Genomic DNA, 15,229 nt, shown 5'->3' on the forward strand with positions numbered 1-15,229 from the left:
AACTGTTAAAAAATCTGAGTCATAGCTCTTCAGTACTGTATTTACTGTTAAGCTTCTATAAAATTCTAGAGTATATAGTCAGAGTTTAAGAGTTCTAAGGTGACTTTCAGATTTGTAGAAAAAGCTTCTTACTACAAATCCTACTTGTTACTCATTATTACTCTAATAATCTAACAAATATACTGTTACTTCTGTAAACAGTTCTTAATCTAGTGTTTAGACTTTCTGTAAGTAAAGTATACTCCTTACTTTCAGGCTTCTCTAATGTTTATTAGAACAAATTGATTACAAATTATAGGTGGATCAATCTGAGAGATTAGAACTGTTAGAGTCAGATGTATGTAAGAGTGTTTTATACAGACTTAGTGTATCTAAACTGTAGCCTAGTTAAAGGAGATAGTACAGGTCTTTTACTTAGTATAAGTAGTTAGTTCTAATGTTACTCTAAGAATCTTATTAACTAGTTCTAAGTAAAGAGCTTTCTTAAGTATTCTAATAAGAACATTATTAAACCTGTTTGTAAATCCTACCTTCTAGGCTAGAATATTAAACTCCTAAAAAAAGATATTAGTAGAATGTTTACTCTACTAAAGAGACAAAAGCTTATTCTGAGTGTTACACTTCTTATTCAGGTTAATAAAGGAAGCTCAAAACTGTCTTATGAATTCCAAATATGACTCATTATTCTGAAGTCAGATCAGACTTCTGATCTAATAACTTTCAATCCAGTTCTAAGCCTAAATGGTTATATTACCTTCTTTTATAAAGGAGAGGACAAATAGAACACAATTAAGATCTAAGAATAGATTAGTTAAAGTAGTAACTATGTATAACTCAACTTAGTACTAGAAGTTCTTAAAGTACTACTTATTAAAGTTTAAAGGGTAGACTATATGTACTTTCTTTCTAAAACAGGTTGTAACTTTTAGAAGGGTTAGAACAGGTTCTAATTAGACTAGGAGCACATAGTTAGTAAAGGCCTCTTAAATAGAGGTTTGTATATATTAAGTTAGGTCTACTTACAACTACTAATCTAGTAGGACAGTAAGAGTAGTAGTTGGTTTAGAAGGGTTTATATTTATACTATAAAGGGGTTAACACTAGACTAAAAGAGGGTAATAAATAGAAGAAGAGTAGTAAAAGTTTAAAATTTAAAAATGTAAAAGGGTTAGGACAAAGAAAAGAGATTGACACAATAGTAAGTACTAATACCTAAAATGTAAGAGAGTTGTAGAGTAGTAATAAGTAGTCTTAATCTAATGTTAGTAACAGTATAGAGGGGACTCAAAGGCTTAACAAGAGGACCCAAACTATAACTATTCTACATAATAAAAATACAGAATACAAGTACTAGAATATAGTCAGAACTTGTAGAACAGACTGAGAGAGGGTACAAGACAAGTATAGAATATATAGAGTAAGTCTAAGAGTACAGAACTATCTAGAGTAGACAAGATCAAGACTATTAGACTAGTCTAACCTTATACACTTATATATACTAAACTATATAAGAGTATTCAGGGAATGGTGAGCCACTAAGAATGAAAGAAAGGAGGGTCAAAGATAAAGGTACAAGGAATAAAAGGGTGAACAAAGGAACAGAATGATAAAGTAAAAAGGGGTAGTAGTAAGAGTTATAAGGAGAGTTAGCCTGTATATAGTTTATAGACAGTACTTTCAAAGGACAGAAGTCCTGAGTTCTGGTACAGAAGGGTGCAGGACCTGTAGAACTGAGGTTGTAAGAGTGGAGAACTGTAACAATTAAGAAAACATAAAAAACAGTGTATTTTTACTATAACTTAGTCAAATCTTACTCAAATTTAATAATTAAAGTGTTTATTTGAAGCATATTTAAAAAACATAAATTTATGTTAAATAATCACTGAATTCTGTACAAAATTGAGTGAGAAATAGTTATTTTTTTGTTTTGTTTACTTTTGTAACAAAAAATAATAAATCATTAAGTGTAACAATACTTATAAAAAAGGTAGTAAGATTTGAGTAAGATACAGTGTTTTCTCTATTTTTTGTAACTTAGAGTCACTAAAAGACATGTGACTTACTATTCTAAGAAATTATGAAAACAGTAGTAATAATTAATTTACATACTAAATTTACTATAAATAGATTACTTATTCTGTTTTATTAAGAGAGAGTTAAAATGTGTAAAACTAACTATTTTACTCTAGTTCCCTCTACAGTTAATAAATTTTTCTCAGTCTTAAACTGTATTCTTAAATTAAATATAAATGTATTAGAGTAGTTTACAACAACTTTCATGTAAATATGTTCAAAATTGAGTTTAGAACAAATAGAGAGATTTTACTATAAGTACTCTACTTGTTTTATTTGTTCTGAGCTCAGTTTTGAACATATTTGTATGAAAGTTATTGTAAACTACTCTAATACATTTATATTTAATTTAAGAATACAGTTTGAGACTGAAAAAAAATTATTAACTGTAGAGGGAACTAGGGTAAAATAGTTAGTTTTATACATTTTAGCCCCCTCTTAATAAAACAGAATAAGTAATCTATTCATAGTAAATTTAGTATGTAAATTAATTATTAATGTATCTAACTAGAATAAACAGTTTTCTAAGCCTATATGTTCAGATTTGAGACTAAGAAAAATTATATAAGGAAAAACAGTTAAAATCTATGTATTTCAGTTTTTACAAGACAAGAAAAAGAGATAATTAAAACCTAATTTGATAAATATATTCTACTATTAAAAACATGAATTTAGCAACTTATTTGAAGTGATTCTATCAAGATTTGAGTGAGTTATAGTACTTTTTCTGTATTTTGTGACTTTGTGAAAAAAAATCATGTGAACTATACTACAGCCAATATTTTTGCAAACAGCTGTAATACAAATAGGTAGATATTCTGGTGACTATGATGCCTTTTGTTCCTCCTAGTTACAGTCTCTGCAATCCGTCGAATTCCAAGCATCCTTTCTCTGTATTTTGTGCCCAACGTCAAGGACTGGCATGAAGCATTGTTCTGTAGATACTTCAGTGAGTACTAGCCAAGGACAATCTGTGTCCATGAGAAAATCTGACCTTTTCTGTCTGTATGAGGAGTGTATAGCCTTTCTTTCATCTGCTTTATCAGAACTTCCACACTCCAGCAATCCACCTGCTCCGCAGAACGAGCTGTTGGTTGCGTTGCTTCGCCTGATAATATCATTTACTGTGCTAGGATCCTATCATTCATTCGTAAGTTTGTCTGAACTTAATACTTTCTATTGCATTGATCAACCTTGTTAGCTTCTAGATGGATTATCTATCCCAACATTCTTGTTTGTGCAAAACCTTGCGACTCTCAGGAAGCGTCAGCCCAGTGTTGTGATTGAGAGAGACAGAGTTGCAGAACTCAAGGTAGTGTGCTTTGCGAAATAAAGGAGACCAACTCCTTGTGTGGAATTTCTGGAATGAGGTCCCAGAGTAGATACGCTCGGTAAGGATGGAATTAATTTTGTGATGTGAAATCAGTGTTCAATTTAGCCATTGGCTGAACCTGGTTGACCAAATTACTCTTCATATTCATCTTAACTTTACCTCACTAATTCGGAATTGCTTTGTGTGATCCTTGCTGTTCTAAAATTAAAGGGTCTCTAATTCCGCATCCTTTACCCCATGATATATTCATCTCCAACCATATTCTTTATGGAAAATACACAAAAACAGTCATAATCGGGCCTATACACCTATTCGTACACATACAGAGCTCCAGATCTGCCCAGGATTAGAGAGAAGATAGGAACGCTACAGCAGTCAGAGCAGAAACAATAAGAGACCAAGAGACTTGCATAGAGCGCGTAGACATGCTTGTTCTCATCAGAGCCTGTGGGTTGTTGCCGCAGAGAGTCGAGTGAGAGAGCGCGGACTGAGGGAGGAGGACAAGCGGAAGACCTGCTTTAGAATGAGCTGCGACACTACCATCTGAACCGGTTGTGATAGTGTTGCAGGAGAGAATGTCGACAAGCCTTGTACCAGGTGCAAAGCCCGAGTCAGAACCGTTGACGTTCCAAGAAGGCATAGACATGTTCCCACTGTTTGAAATGAGAGAGAGCATGGGTGGTTTACTCAGTGCCACTGTACCATTGCTAGAAGCGACAACCTTGACAGCCGTTGAGTGGAACTTCGGTTCTGCGAGTGCTGCAAGCTTGCGTGCCTTGTTGAGAGCAGTAATATGTTCGATCAGAGGTCCAGTCTTCTTCATACCAGTCAGCCAGAGAGCACCGTGGTTGTCGGGGGCCTGCAAACCTTCGAAGCCTTGTTCTTGCCCATAGAAAACGATCGGCATGGCATCTGTTGCAAACGTCCATACCATAGCGTTCTTTACGAGAGACTGGTCTTGTGTTAGTGACTGGAAGCGAGGCTGGTCATGGTTCTCCATAAATAAGCCTGAACCGAAAGCACCTTCTTTGAATTTCTGCTGGACATTACGAAGTACGCCGACGAGTCCAGAAATGTCACCGCCCGGCTTCGAGAAAGCTTGCTGGAGCTGATAATAGCTTGGGTAGTCGAGAACGTTGGACATGACGGTCGTGTAATTTGCCGTATAGTCGGTATCGTTGCTCATGACCTCACCTAACGTGAACACGCTAGCGTTCGCAGCAAAAGCAGGCCAGAAGTCCTTACGGACGTGTTTAGCGGCATTGATGCGAATACCGTCAAAATTGAACCTGTCAACAGTATAGTTGACCCACGTATTGAGCATGTCGACGATCGTCTGGTTCTCCGTGTTAATATCGGGTAGGAGGACCTGACCACTGTTGAGCCAGCAGTTCTCAAGCTGCCACTGGTTATTCTGGTCATCTATTGAGCATTGTTGATGGTAATTCGACTCATTCATAAATGGAAGCAGCCATGAGACGTTCGCCGGAGTAGAGTTCGAGCCCATGTGGTTCACATTGACGTCCAGCATGAGATACATCTCACGCGAATGCAGCTCCGAGACAAGTCCTTTCAGGTCTGTCTCATCGCCGAAATGCTTGTTGAGGGTATCGAGGTCTCCAGTCCAGTACCTGGAGTATGACGGTTAGCATGCGGGGTGCGAGTGGCTGACACACGTCACGGAGATCCAGCTCGGATTTATAATACGCACCCGTGATACGAATGCCCCTCTGCGGTGATGTTAACGGTGGTTGAAATAGGTGAAATCCAGACCGCATCGAAGCCCATGCCCTGAATGTAGTCGAGGTTGTTGATTATGCCGCGCCAGTTTCCGCCACAGTAAGTTCGCTCGGTCGTATTGCACGGTGGATAGGTTCCGTTGCCGAGAGCGAAGCGGTCTGTCATGATCTATCCAGATGTCTGTCAGTAACGGGAGTACTTGGTGGCAAAAATGCTAACCTGGTAAATAGATCGCGACCTCCACTGATCTGCAGTGGCGGCGAAAGCGGAAAGCACAAGAGCTTGAAGGGTGAGAGCCGTAGTAGCACGCATTTTTGAAAAGAGTGTGTGGGTTTAGGTATTGATTTGATGGAGCAGTAGAGTAGAAGATACGAGAAGGGGGTGATGTTAGGCGAGGACGGATGGAGTGTGGTCGCGGACTTGCGATACCAGAACCAGTCATGTTCGAAATTATAAATAAGAATTTGAGGCTGACTAGCGATGATCGCCTTTGGACTCTGTGGGCTGGTTCTACTTCATAAGTAAACTGCAGCACTTATACGCATGCTTCGAATTTTCTGGGAAGAGTTCTGTGAGTTTCTAGCGGTCTTCGGTGGTGGTTGCATAGTAGCAGATTAAGCGAGCGAGGTTCGAAAAAAAAACAATTATGAGTGCAGGCAATGGAGCTTGTAGTATTTCTTATTTCATTGAGCCTTGAATTTCTGTTGAACTGAGGACAAAGGCCTTTTGACTCACTAACAAGAGGGAACTTGATAACTTGATGGAGACAAGAGCCCAAGCTGCGTGAGAAAGGGCGAAGGAGTGTGAACGTGATAGACTTGTTGCCTATTTTGTAATTGCCCACTTTCGTTCCGTGTTTTCCTAATAGCCGTGCCACAATCATGATCCTTTCTGCCGCGTTTCTGCCTTGAATTCTATCCCCAATGGCCCGCGACTCGAAGGAAACTGCTGCCCCGCAGCCGCCCATGTACGAATCGCATGAGGAACGGTACAAAGAAATTGCGGGAAATGCGTCGGACCACGTTAAACAGGCACTCGCCATCGGCCTGAACGTCTTCATGGGCGGCGGCCGCGGATTTGCGGATGCTATTGGCGGACGCCTCAGAATTGTGAGCGCGGATGTATTCAGGAAGGCAGACGAACCAGAAAAACTGGAGGGCAAAGTCGTGTGTGAGATTGACGTGGAACAAGGTACGCATATACATCCATCCCGCACTTGACGCGCCTGTATTTGTCTGAATACGTGTTTCCCCCTGTATTCCAATACAAGATATGGTAAATGGAGGCGGAAACGTACACGGAGGGTGTTCTGCATATCTTATCGATTTGTGAGTAGGGCCGTACTCACCTGTTGAATACTGCTGCTAATTTACTGTCGGTGATAGATGTTCTACACTTCCCATCATAGCGCTTTCTCAGTCGACAGAACGAGGAGGGAATGGTGGTGTTTCACAGGTCATAGACGTGGTATACCATTCACCCGCAAGAATGTAGGCACATTCTTCGTCCTTTTCCTATGTCGAGCCCTGTTGCATTCTAACGGCGGTATGGATCATCTAGCGGCGATCGTCTACGCATAGTCAGTACAACGATGTCGCTCGGAACACGGGCCATGTCTGCACGGTGCGAGGTAAGTTCGCTGTCTAGCTTTCTGACAGCAACCGGCGCCTGGATTGCTAACGTTTGTCCGCAAAGATCTGGAACAAGACTCACCATCGCCTGGTCGCGACCGGAGTGCATATCAAGATGGATCCTTCTCCGGCAAAACTGTGAGAGCTACGACATGAGCAAGACTTCTATTGCCTTTTGCTTCCCTAGATTTGTTTGCAGAGTATTTTAGACAGAGTTTGCTCCGTATCTTTCTGGATTTAATGATTTTCAGTTGCCTGTTCTATGATTTTATTGCTAACGTCTGAAATTCAGTGGCGACAGACGACCAGCTTTCCGATGCCTGCTCATCTCTGCCCGTTCACTTTGGTGATGAATGGCTGGAGCGCGGCACGAGATCTTCGGAACAGAGGCTTGGTACAGCCTAGGGCTGAAGACAGCAAGAGAATTGGAAGACTGCGCCGCAACATCTGGCCTTGCGTAATATTGAAAGTTTGTAGATCGTACTAGTACGAGGACGCAGACAGCAATCGCGACAGACATTGACAGTAAAAGCTCCCGCTCGGAGCGAGGATCTCTCGCTATTCTATTGTCAAATGCGGGACATGCGCTTGGCTAGTTTTAAGGCAAAGAAAAAAAGACGAAACTGGCAGGAAGACAAAAATACAGAAATGATTGACACTGGAAGTCGATGTGTGGGGATAAAGAGGCCGAGGTTCTTGTTGCGGTGGGACAATCTGTACTACAGTAGTACCTTATTCTGTGACCGCCGTGTCGTCGGTTAGATTGCATCAAACACGCATCTGCGACATTACGACAGTCCGTGCGAGCGACGGCTTCGTGCACGAAGGTCCTGGCCAGTCACAGCTTGTAGGTACATGCGGACGGCCGACTGTCGTTCTTCTAATAGCCCAGGCTTCCATCAAATTTGACGCATGAGGTCTAATTTTGCGAAGCGATCCCGTCGTGTCGGAATTACTTGGAGACAATAAAATGCTTACTACTAGAGCAGTCCGACGGCCTTATCAGCCCAGCTCCCGCCCCACTCTCGTGTCTCCACTGACAGTTCTGTTTCTGACGTTCGTTTTATCTGGTCTAGACAATGCTTGCTGTGTCTCTATTGCTTTGGTCGTCGAGCTTTTGGAATTATGCCATCGCGCAATCCTCTCCAGCTCAACAAGCTTATACACCTACCATAGGCAGCTGTCCGGATGGCTTTGAGCTCGTCCGGTCTGCGGGCACGGATAATCAAGTTCTCGCCGCTAACGAGTCAGCATACATCTCCGCGAGAGACTCAAGTGTGCTGCCAAGTGCTTGGAACGCTTACTTGCAAAATGTACAGTCTAAAGCGACTCTTCCGGCCTACGCTGAGAGTATTCTCTCCGATTCTAGTTCCTCATTCCCGAGACTCGGTATTGCTGTCAGCGGTGGAGGTTACCGCGCCGCCATCTTCGGTGCGGGCGTCCTGAACGCGTTGGACGCACGGAATCAGACAAGTACTACAGCGGGTACGGCGGGTCTCCTGCAGGCTGCTACATACCTCGCAGGTCTGTCGGGAGGCTCTTGGCTCGTATCCTCCGCAGTGCAAGCGAACTTCCCGGACATGCAAACAGTCGCTTTCGGGCCCCAAGATGGATCCGCTACCTCCGACCCTTCCGGATATGGCGGCTGGAATGCGCAGTTCGATATCCTCCAACCTGCTAGCGATGACAACTCCAACCTTCAATTCCTTGAAGGCATCATCAGTGAAATCGCTGGGAAGCGTACGGTAGGCTTCCCTGTCACAATTACAGACGTATGGGCGCGTCTCCTTTCACGCCACTTTGCGAATGGCACGCATGCGGACACGTTTTTCGATGATAGTACAACTCACGGAGCTGGCATTTTGTTTTCTGGACTTACAGAACTGTATGTTTCCGTCCTTTTAATAATTTGGTGGTTTTCGAAGGCTAATGAATGCCTGTAGATCGAGTTTCAAGAGTCATAACATACCTTTCCCGATCATCACCGCGACTTCTCACTCGTTGCGACAGAATGATAACAACGACATCCCGGGCGACGTGATTCCCTTGTCGAACACGATGTTTGAGTTTAATCCCTGTATGATTTTCGCATCCTCGTTGTCATGAATATGAATTGACTATTGGAACCCGTTTAGTTGAGATGGGATCGTTCGACCCGACGCTTGCTTCATTTACGCCGACCAAATTCCTCGGGACGATGAACACGAGCGTATGCGTTACAGGCTTTGACCAGGTGTCATTCATCTCTGGCACGTCTTCCGAGCTCTTTAACGAGTTCAACACATCTGTGAGTCTTTCTTTTCAAAACATGATGTCATTCATGTGTTCACTGTTGAAATAGGCTCAGGCACTAGCTCAATCTCCTGTTGGACCTTTTTTTGCGCTACTTGAACAAGCTTTGCCGCAGCCATCTTCAATCGAGCTCGATCTGTCCCTCTACCCAAATGCCTTCCTCGGGGTCTCACCTGACACGTTCATCGATTCTGATCAGGAGTTCCTTGGTCTAATAGATGGTGGGGAGGACGGCGAAGTCATTCCACTACAACCATTGCTTGTGAAAGCGCGCAATGTAGACGTCATCGTCGCCATTGACGCTTCAGCAGACACTTCTGACGGTTTCGCAGCGGGAGCTTCACTTATTGTATGTCGTATCAATATGGCACCCTTTAAGTTCACACGGACTAATTTCTACAGGCGTCGAAGAACCGCACTTCGCTCTTCCCCTCTGCATATTCATTCCCGCAAGTCCCAGAAACTACAAGTGAGTTCGTCGAGCAGGGACTCGCGAGTCGCCCTACGTTCTTCGGGTGCAACGATTCATCGCCGACACCGCTTGTCGTTTACCTTGCGAACGGTGCCCCTCCTGCAGGTCAACCTGCCATTACCAACACCTCGACTCAGCAGACGCAATACGAGCCTGCGGAGATCCAGGCGATGCTCGACCAGACGTTCACGATCGCTACGCAAGGCTTTCCTGCCAACTCTTCACAGATGGCTGACCCGGAATGGCCTGCATGTCTTGCTTGTGCCGTCGTAGATCGCGTACGCGCGCGGCAGAGCGTGCAGAGGAGTGGAGTATGCGAGACTTGTTTTGCACGGTATTGCTGGTTCCAATGATAGGCCATGGCATGTCTAATTGACGAGAAATACGTGTTCAGCATTAAAGTATGTAATAGTCTAATTGATTCTCGTAGGGTATCTTCCCGTTCTTCATCTGTGTGGATCGAGCCAGTCCTTCGTGCTTCGTCCCTCTATCCATGAGAACATCTTGTCAGGTCGAATAATCAAGGTGTATTCTTTCGGCTTGGTACAAAACGAGGATGAAGCACACTCAGGTAATCTATGGTCGTATTAAATACCGCAATAACGACTAAGCGGGTCTACATTACGGCACTGGTGTTGTGAAATGCAAAGCAGCGAATATCAGCACGCATCTGCTGGCCAAGTCGGTGCAGTCGATTGTCAATTGTCTATTATCTGTTGTATAAGTACAGGTCAAAAAAGGTAGCACAAACGGCACAAATGACTGTATGGTGTTTAAAAACATTACAGCGAAAAGCAGTTTATTACATGTTTCTTTTACAATATCCACAGTACTAAATTTACAATTCCATCACTTCACACCCCGCTCATGATCTCCTAAACCTCAACCTCGTTTCCGTCAATCTCTCCTTCTCTGCATCAATAAGGGCCTTACAGACTACGCTGAGACGGTCCTGCTGCTGGTGTGCTCGTGTCTGGACATTTACCGAACGCTCCGCCATACGATCGATTCTCTTCAACTGACGCTGCAGGCCTTTGATCTGCTTTCGCGCGTCGGACAGACCGCTTCTGAGTGCAGCAACTTCATTGACTGCAGGTTTGTAATTGGACCTTCTACTTCGGACCACCTTTGCATTTGTATTCCGCTCAATGGCCTCTAACCGAGTTGGACTGGGAATTGGCTCGCAACAGCTACGATCTGTCTGAACCGGACCCTCTTCGACGAAAACGAATGAATAAGCTGTCTTCCGTAGCCTACTCCTCGCCATGATCCCAAAGGCAATGACAGTCTTCGGCCTATGAGGCGTGCTAGTTCCGCGCTTCGTAACGAAAACTAATGAACAGGAGCAATTAGCATTGATGAAACAAACAGATCTTGGTTAGTGTACTCACGAAGGCTGATACTTTCCAGACTTTTCAGGCCCTCGTGGCTCTCTCCGAACGAGTTATCTTTCACGGGGCGATCAGATACCATTGCCTGTCGAAGAGGCGATGGTGTTCTGGGAATGTACGTCTGCGTCCTAGCAAGACGATCTCTCGGTGCCAAATTGCTGCCGGAATCTCGACCCCGAATGGATTGATTTCCGCCCAGGAGATGCGCGGGTATTGCACGTAACACCTCTTTCGAATCAACGAGGTACGACGGGAAGTAACAGGACAAACTTGCCTTGAAATACCAGTTCATGCTTGTCTTCCCGTCAACACAATTCGAATCTGATGTTGGAAATGAACGGAAAAGATATGTGGTTGAAAAAAATGAAAAGAAAAACGGCCACAGAGGGATAAGCCTCAGGACGGACACCACGTTGTCGGTTGAAGCCGGCTATCAGAAGCAGAAGCAGCGACTACTGTGAAGCCATAAAAAGTAAGCATGAGGTCGTCTTAGTCTCTTAGTTCAATATTATTAGGATATGTTAGTTCGTCTTCTGTCTATTCTCGGGAGTTCATGGTGTTGCGCATTATCACCGCAGCCTTGTAGCAGAGTATAGGCACTAGTCAATCAGGAACAGAACTAGCAGAAAGGCAAACAAGGTTGTGACACTGGTTCAAGTGCGGGTAGAAGGGCATGGTGGGTGTATGCGTGAGAAACACACGTAATACATTGCTGCAAGGCTGAGGCTGCAGAGTCAGTACAGACACACAAACTATTAAAAATTACACTTCCGCGTAACTTTCCTTGAGTACTTGCAAGTTGCATATCTCGGAGACATCTATACCAGAATTTCTTTCGACGGCGCCTTTACATAGACAACCAGCTGGCAAACTGCATGCGCTTGAGGTTCCTCCTTTGTTTTCGGAGACCACTATGGAGAATTACTCACGGCAGCATTTGCCCTTTCCCCATTCTCGCGATGAAGCACGGCTCAATTAACGGCCGAATGCAAGCGAGCAATCGGAAAAGTCAATGCTAACTTAAAAGTGTGCGATTTGGAAGCCCACGGGCCCCCCTACCCGAGCAATTTCACAGGTAGCCTCCGGGACCTCTGGAGTTTGGGTGGCACAACAATCTGGGTTTGGTATCTTACACCCTGCAAAACGTCCTGCAAGCTTCGTTCCCATTCTCGATATTGAGCGCCCTTTGACATTCCGTCGGGACAGTTCCGAGGCGGTGACGGCTCATTCCAAGTTCGTCCTTGCAGCCTGGTTCAAAGACCGCCCATTTTTGCGCGCACCTCTGCTTCTTCCAAGCTTTTCCTCTGACACTCACTATGGCAAGCTTTGGCTATGCTCCCGAGCCTTTTATCTTACTGTGTCTATTGGTCCAGTCATTTGTTGTACTTGCTCTTGCTTTCCTTGTGTCATTCTGGCCTTTCTTTCGAAAACTTATTTACAAGTCACCTCTGCGGCATCTCCCTGGTCCCCCAAGAGCCTCATTCACTAAAGGTAAGCTTTGTAATTACTGACAAGCATACTGCGACATGTTATTTCGAGGGAGAATCGATTCAAGCTTAGGCCATACCCTCTCTGAACATTGCGTTCGAGTCTCCGCAGGTTTCCAATTGAACCTTGTATCTTGGTCTTCTGACATCTGGCGCATTAGGGAACTTAGGACAGTTGTTTGATCAGCAGGGATGGTCGTTCCATAGAGACATTGTTCGACATTACGGTGGTGTTGTAAAGATTCATGGTCTTTGTGGGGTAAAGGAAATTTTGACTGCCCAGCGACTGCAGTCTGAATTTCTTCCCTTCTTTTCAGGATGAACAAATCTACGTATCGGATCCAAAAGCGCTTAATCATGTTATCAATAAGGATCAAGACATATATGAAGAAACTGAGTTCTTTACGAAGTACAGATAGTTTGGTCCCAGATCACGCCTCATTCATTAACTTGCTGTTCGCTGCCAGGACCAATCTCGTCTGCTTTGGCCCTGGAATTGTCGCAGTTGTCGGTGAGTTGTACTGGCATGGGCTCCATTCCTGATCTTATACTTCCTACCGCCATACTCGTCAATCGCGCGGACGCCACTGTCCGGAAAAGGCGAGCAACACCGTAAGCAGCGCAAGCTGATGAGCCCGGTGTTTAATGTTCACAACCTCCGTGGCCTTACTCCAATTTTTCATCGCGTCTCACATGAGGTGTGTTCTTTTCCCTTCCCCATCGTCCTTACTTCTCGCTTCTAGTCTACGTATCATCGACAGACAAGATCCGACGTTCATGATTATCTTGTTTCCCTTTCCTCTAGCTCGTTGATGTTTTGAAGAGCCGATTTGATTATCATGGCCCAAGTACGCTCGAGATTGAAATGTTTTACTGGCTGAAGCGTACAGCTCTTGAAATCGTTGGCCAAGCTGGGCTGGGATACTCGTTCGGGCCTCTCGGTGACGAATCAATAAATGAATACAGTGACTCCGTCAAGAACTTCTCGTGCGTTGCTTCCGTTACATGTGCTCTGTGTATTCTTGCCTATCATTGGAGCACAGACCGACTCTGTTCCGGCTTTCTATACTTCGGCAGTTTCTGCCGTTCTTCAGTGGCCTAGGACCTGCATGGTTGCGCCGCATCGTAGTGCGAAGTCTCCCGATCAAACGGATACAACGCCTGCGTGAGATAGTTGAAGTCATGGACAAAACAGCACGTCTTGTGTATGCGGAAAAGTGTACACGCCTGAAAGCCGGAGACGTGGCGGTCCAGGCACAAATTCATGAGAGACGAGATATGATGAGTGTTTTACGTGAGTGTCGCGCTTCCACTGTATACTTATTAGTCTCACGCAGTCTGAAAGTCAGAGAAAATATGTTGTCTTCCGAAGAAGACAAATTGAACGACGAAGAATTTCTTGGTCAAATGTCGTTCGTATACATTTTTACTATGTATAGTGCTACAGAACCTTGCTAAAGACTCCTCACAGGATACTTATATTCGCTGGGCAGGATACGACCGCAGCCGCATTCGCACGCATTCTACAAACACTCGCCGAGCATCCAGAAGAGCAGGTTCGGCTCCGCAATGAGCTAAAAGAAGCGAATGCACTTGAGGGGGGAGATCTCGACTACGATTCTCTTCACGCACTCCCATTCTTAGATGCAGTTTGCCGTGAAACCCTGAGATTGTCTGTGTCCATTTCATAGGGATTTATTGCTGTCGCATAACTTCTTGATCCTATCTTCAGGTACCCACCAGTGTTCATGCTTCATCGAACGTGCGTCTTCCTCTCTACTCGTAGACTTTTGAACCGACCTTACCTGTTCATCAAGTACAACAAGGGACGCTATCTTGCCGCTCTCCGTTCCGATACAATCAGCTGACCAGAAGTCGACCATTGCTGCCGTTACACTCCTGCGCAATACGAACGTAATCATCGCAATAGAAGCCGCGAACCGAAGGCCAGATATCTGGGGCCCGGATGCGACTGAGTGGAGACCCGAACGCTGGATGGGAGATAGAAGTCGTGATGGACAAGGAGAGCGGGACAAGTGCTCTGAGGAAGGACAAACGGAGGGAAGGCTACCTGGTGTCTATTCTGGGCTGTAAGTTTTTCGTCCGGAGTCACGCTGGTGCCACCTGACGAAGAGATAGAATGACGTTTCTTGGAGGGGGAAGGTCATGCATGTGCGTTGTCTTCATTTCGAGCATATAAAAATTAAGATCCTTTTCAGTGGCTTCAATTTTGCTGTTCTAGAAATCAGTGCGTTTCTCCGACTCCTTTTCTGCTGAAGACGGGGATATAATGTACTCTGTCCTGCAGAAGTGCTCCTGGCTGCAATATTGCCTGTATTTCATCTTGACCTGCCCGAAGGGAAAGAGCTTGCGTGGAAACTAGGTGGGATTGTGTCGCCTGGCGTGAAAGACGACCCCGTACCCAAGCTTCCACTGTGCCTCTCCTTGATTGACGGCCATACCGAGAGGCAGAATGAAACATAAAGCTGGTAAAACTAGTGATGTATTCTTCCGCACGACAAGACGTCTCCTGTATTGTTTGATATGTCTGTAATATAAATCGTTGTAGATCTTTCCTAGATGGGGATATTACCCTGAATATATGCTATTGATTTATTATTATTCACTAAATTTGGCCAGTATCCGCGAAGCAAGACATAGACAAGCAAGGTCCAGAGTCCAAGTACGCTGTAGAGCGTTGTCCCTCGGAACCAGTAGAGTTATACGAGGGTAGCCGCGTTGTGCCCACGCGGAGGACGAGACCGTAAAAATGGATGGGTGAAAATTTCCAGAGGGTGATGCCGTCAGCC

General features: G+C 44.5%; 5 protein-coding genes across 5 annotated transcripts; 3 read left to right on the top strand and 2 right to left on the bottom strand.

The window, feature by feature from the left end:
• Positions 1-3,019: 3,019 nt before the first annotated feature.
• FOMMEDRAFT_132925 (alpha-amylase) lies at positions 3,020-5,458 on the bottom strand (the record flags this gene model as incomplete). The annotated part of the gene is made up of 4 exons (XM_007264975.1): positions 3,020-3,044; positions 3,889-5,037; positions 5,118-5,314; positions 5,366-5,458. The coding sequence occupies 4 exons, from the start codon at positions 5,456-5,458 to the stop codon at positions 3,020-3,022; spliced, it is 1,464 nt and encodes a 487-aa protein (XP_007265037.1).
• Positions 5,459-6,027: 569 nt separating this feature from the next.
• FOMMEDRAFT_105485 (uncharacterized protein) lies at positions 6,028-7,038 on the top strand. The gene is made up of 5 exons (XM_007264976.1): positions 6,028-6,337; positions 6,417-6,474; positions 6,532-6,636; positions 6,707-6,776; positions 6,842-7,038. The coding sequence occupies exons 1-5, from the start codon at positions 6,070-6,072 to the stop codon at positions 6,917-6,919; spliced, it is 579 nt and encodes a 192-aa protein (XP_007265038.1). The 5' UTR covers positions 6,028-6,069; the 3' UTR covers positions 6,920-7,038.
• Positions 7,039-7,827: 789 nt separating this feature from the next.
• On the top strand, positions 7,828-9,968 carry FOMMEDRAFT_105486 (lysophospholipase). The gene is made up of 5 exons (XM_007264977.1): positions 7,828-8,662; positions 8,721-8,854; positions 8,913-9,064; positions 9,119-9,418; positions 9,472-9,968. Exons 1-5 carry the CDS (start codon positions 7,857-7,859, stop codon positions 9,892-9,894), a joined length of 1,815 nt encoding a protein of 604 aa, XP_007265039.1. The 5' UTR covers positions 7,828-7,856; the 3' UTR covers positions 9,895-9,968.
• Positions 9,969-10,239: 271 nt separating this feature from the next.
• Positions 10,240-11,259, bottom strand: FOMMEDRAFT_18865 (uncharacterized protein). Its single transcript, XM_007264978.1, has 2 exons — positions 10,933-11,259; positions 10,240-10,873 (listed from the first exon to the last, which is right to left on the bottom strand). Exons 1-2 carry the CDS (start codon positions 11,222-11,224, stop codon positions 10,407-10,409), a joined length of 759 nt encoding a protein of 252 aa, XP_007265040.1. The 5' UTR covers positions 11,225-11,259; the 3' UTR covers positions 10,240-10,406.
• A 989-nt stretch (positions 11,260-12,248) lies between these two features.
• FOMMEDRAFT_105489 (cytochrome P450) lies at positions 12,249-14,566 on the top strand (the record flags this gene model as incomplete). Its single annotated transcript, XM_007264979.1, has 12 exons — positions 12,249-12,423; positions 12,581-12,678; positions 12,737-12,828; positions 12,887-12,930; positions 13,020-13,117; positions 13,225-13,406; positions 13,463-13,713; positions 13,765-13,831; positions 13,891-14,091; positions 14,152-14,181; positions 14,237-14,509; positions 14,559-14,566. Coding segments are annotated over 12 exons (1,518 nt in total), but the record flags the coding sequence as incomplete, so codon positions are not given.
• Positions 14,567-15,229: the final 663 nt, after the last annotated feature.

Source organism: Fomitiporia mediterranea (genome assembly GCF_000271605.1).
Source record: "Fomitiporia mediterranea MF3/22 unplaced genomic scaffold FOMMEscaffold_4, whole genome shotgun sequence".
Taxonomy (NCBI): Eukaryota; Fungi; Basidiomycota; class Agaricomycetes; order Hymenochaetales; family Hymenochaetaceae; genus Fomitiporia; species Fomitiporia mediterranea.

Excerpts from the sequence above, each read along its gene's own strand:
- FOMMEDRAFT_105485 (XM_007264976.1), top strand. The coding sequence starts at position 6,070 with ATGGCCCGCGACTCGAAGGAAACTGCTGCCCCGCAGCCGCCCATGTAC. Across the intron at positions 6,338-6,416 it reads TGAGATTGACGTGGAACAAG|ATATGGTAAATGGAGGCGGA; the intron begins GTACGCATATAC and ends TTCCAATACAAG. Across the intron at positions 6,475-6,531 it reads TCTGCATATCTTATCGATTT|ATGTTCTACACTTCCCATCA; the intron begins GTGAGTAGGGCC and ends TGTCGGTGATAG.
- FOMMEDRAFT_105486 (XM_007264977.1), top strand. The coding sequence starts at position 7,857 with ATGCTTGCTGTGTCTCTATTGCTTTGGTCGTCGAGCTTTTGGAATTAT. Across the intron at positions 8,663-8,720 it reads TTTTCTGGACTTACAGAACT|ATCGAGTTTCAAGAGTCATA; the intron begins GTATGTTTCCGT and ends GAATGCCTGTAG. Across the intron at positions 9,065-9,118 it reads TTAACGAGTTCAACACATCT|GCTCAGGCACTAGCTCAATC; the intron begins GTGAGTCTTTCT and ends CTGTTGAAATAG.
- FOMMEDRAFT_18865 (XM_007264978.1), bottom strand. The coding sequence starts at position 11,224 with ATGAACTGGTATTTCAAGGCAAGTTTGTCCTGTTACTTCCCGTCGTAC. Across the intron at positions 10,874-10,932 it reads TCTGGAAAGTATCAGCCTTC|TTTTCGTTACGAAGCGCGGA; the intron begins GTGAGTACACTA and ends CCTGTTCATTAG.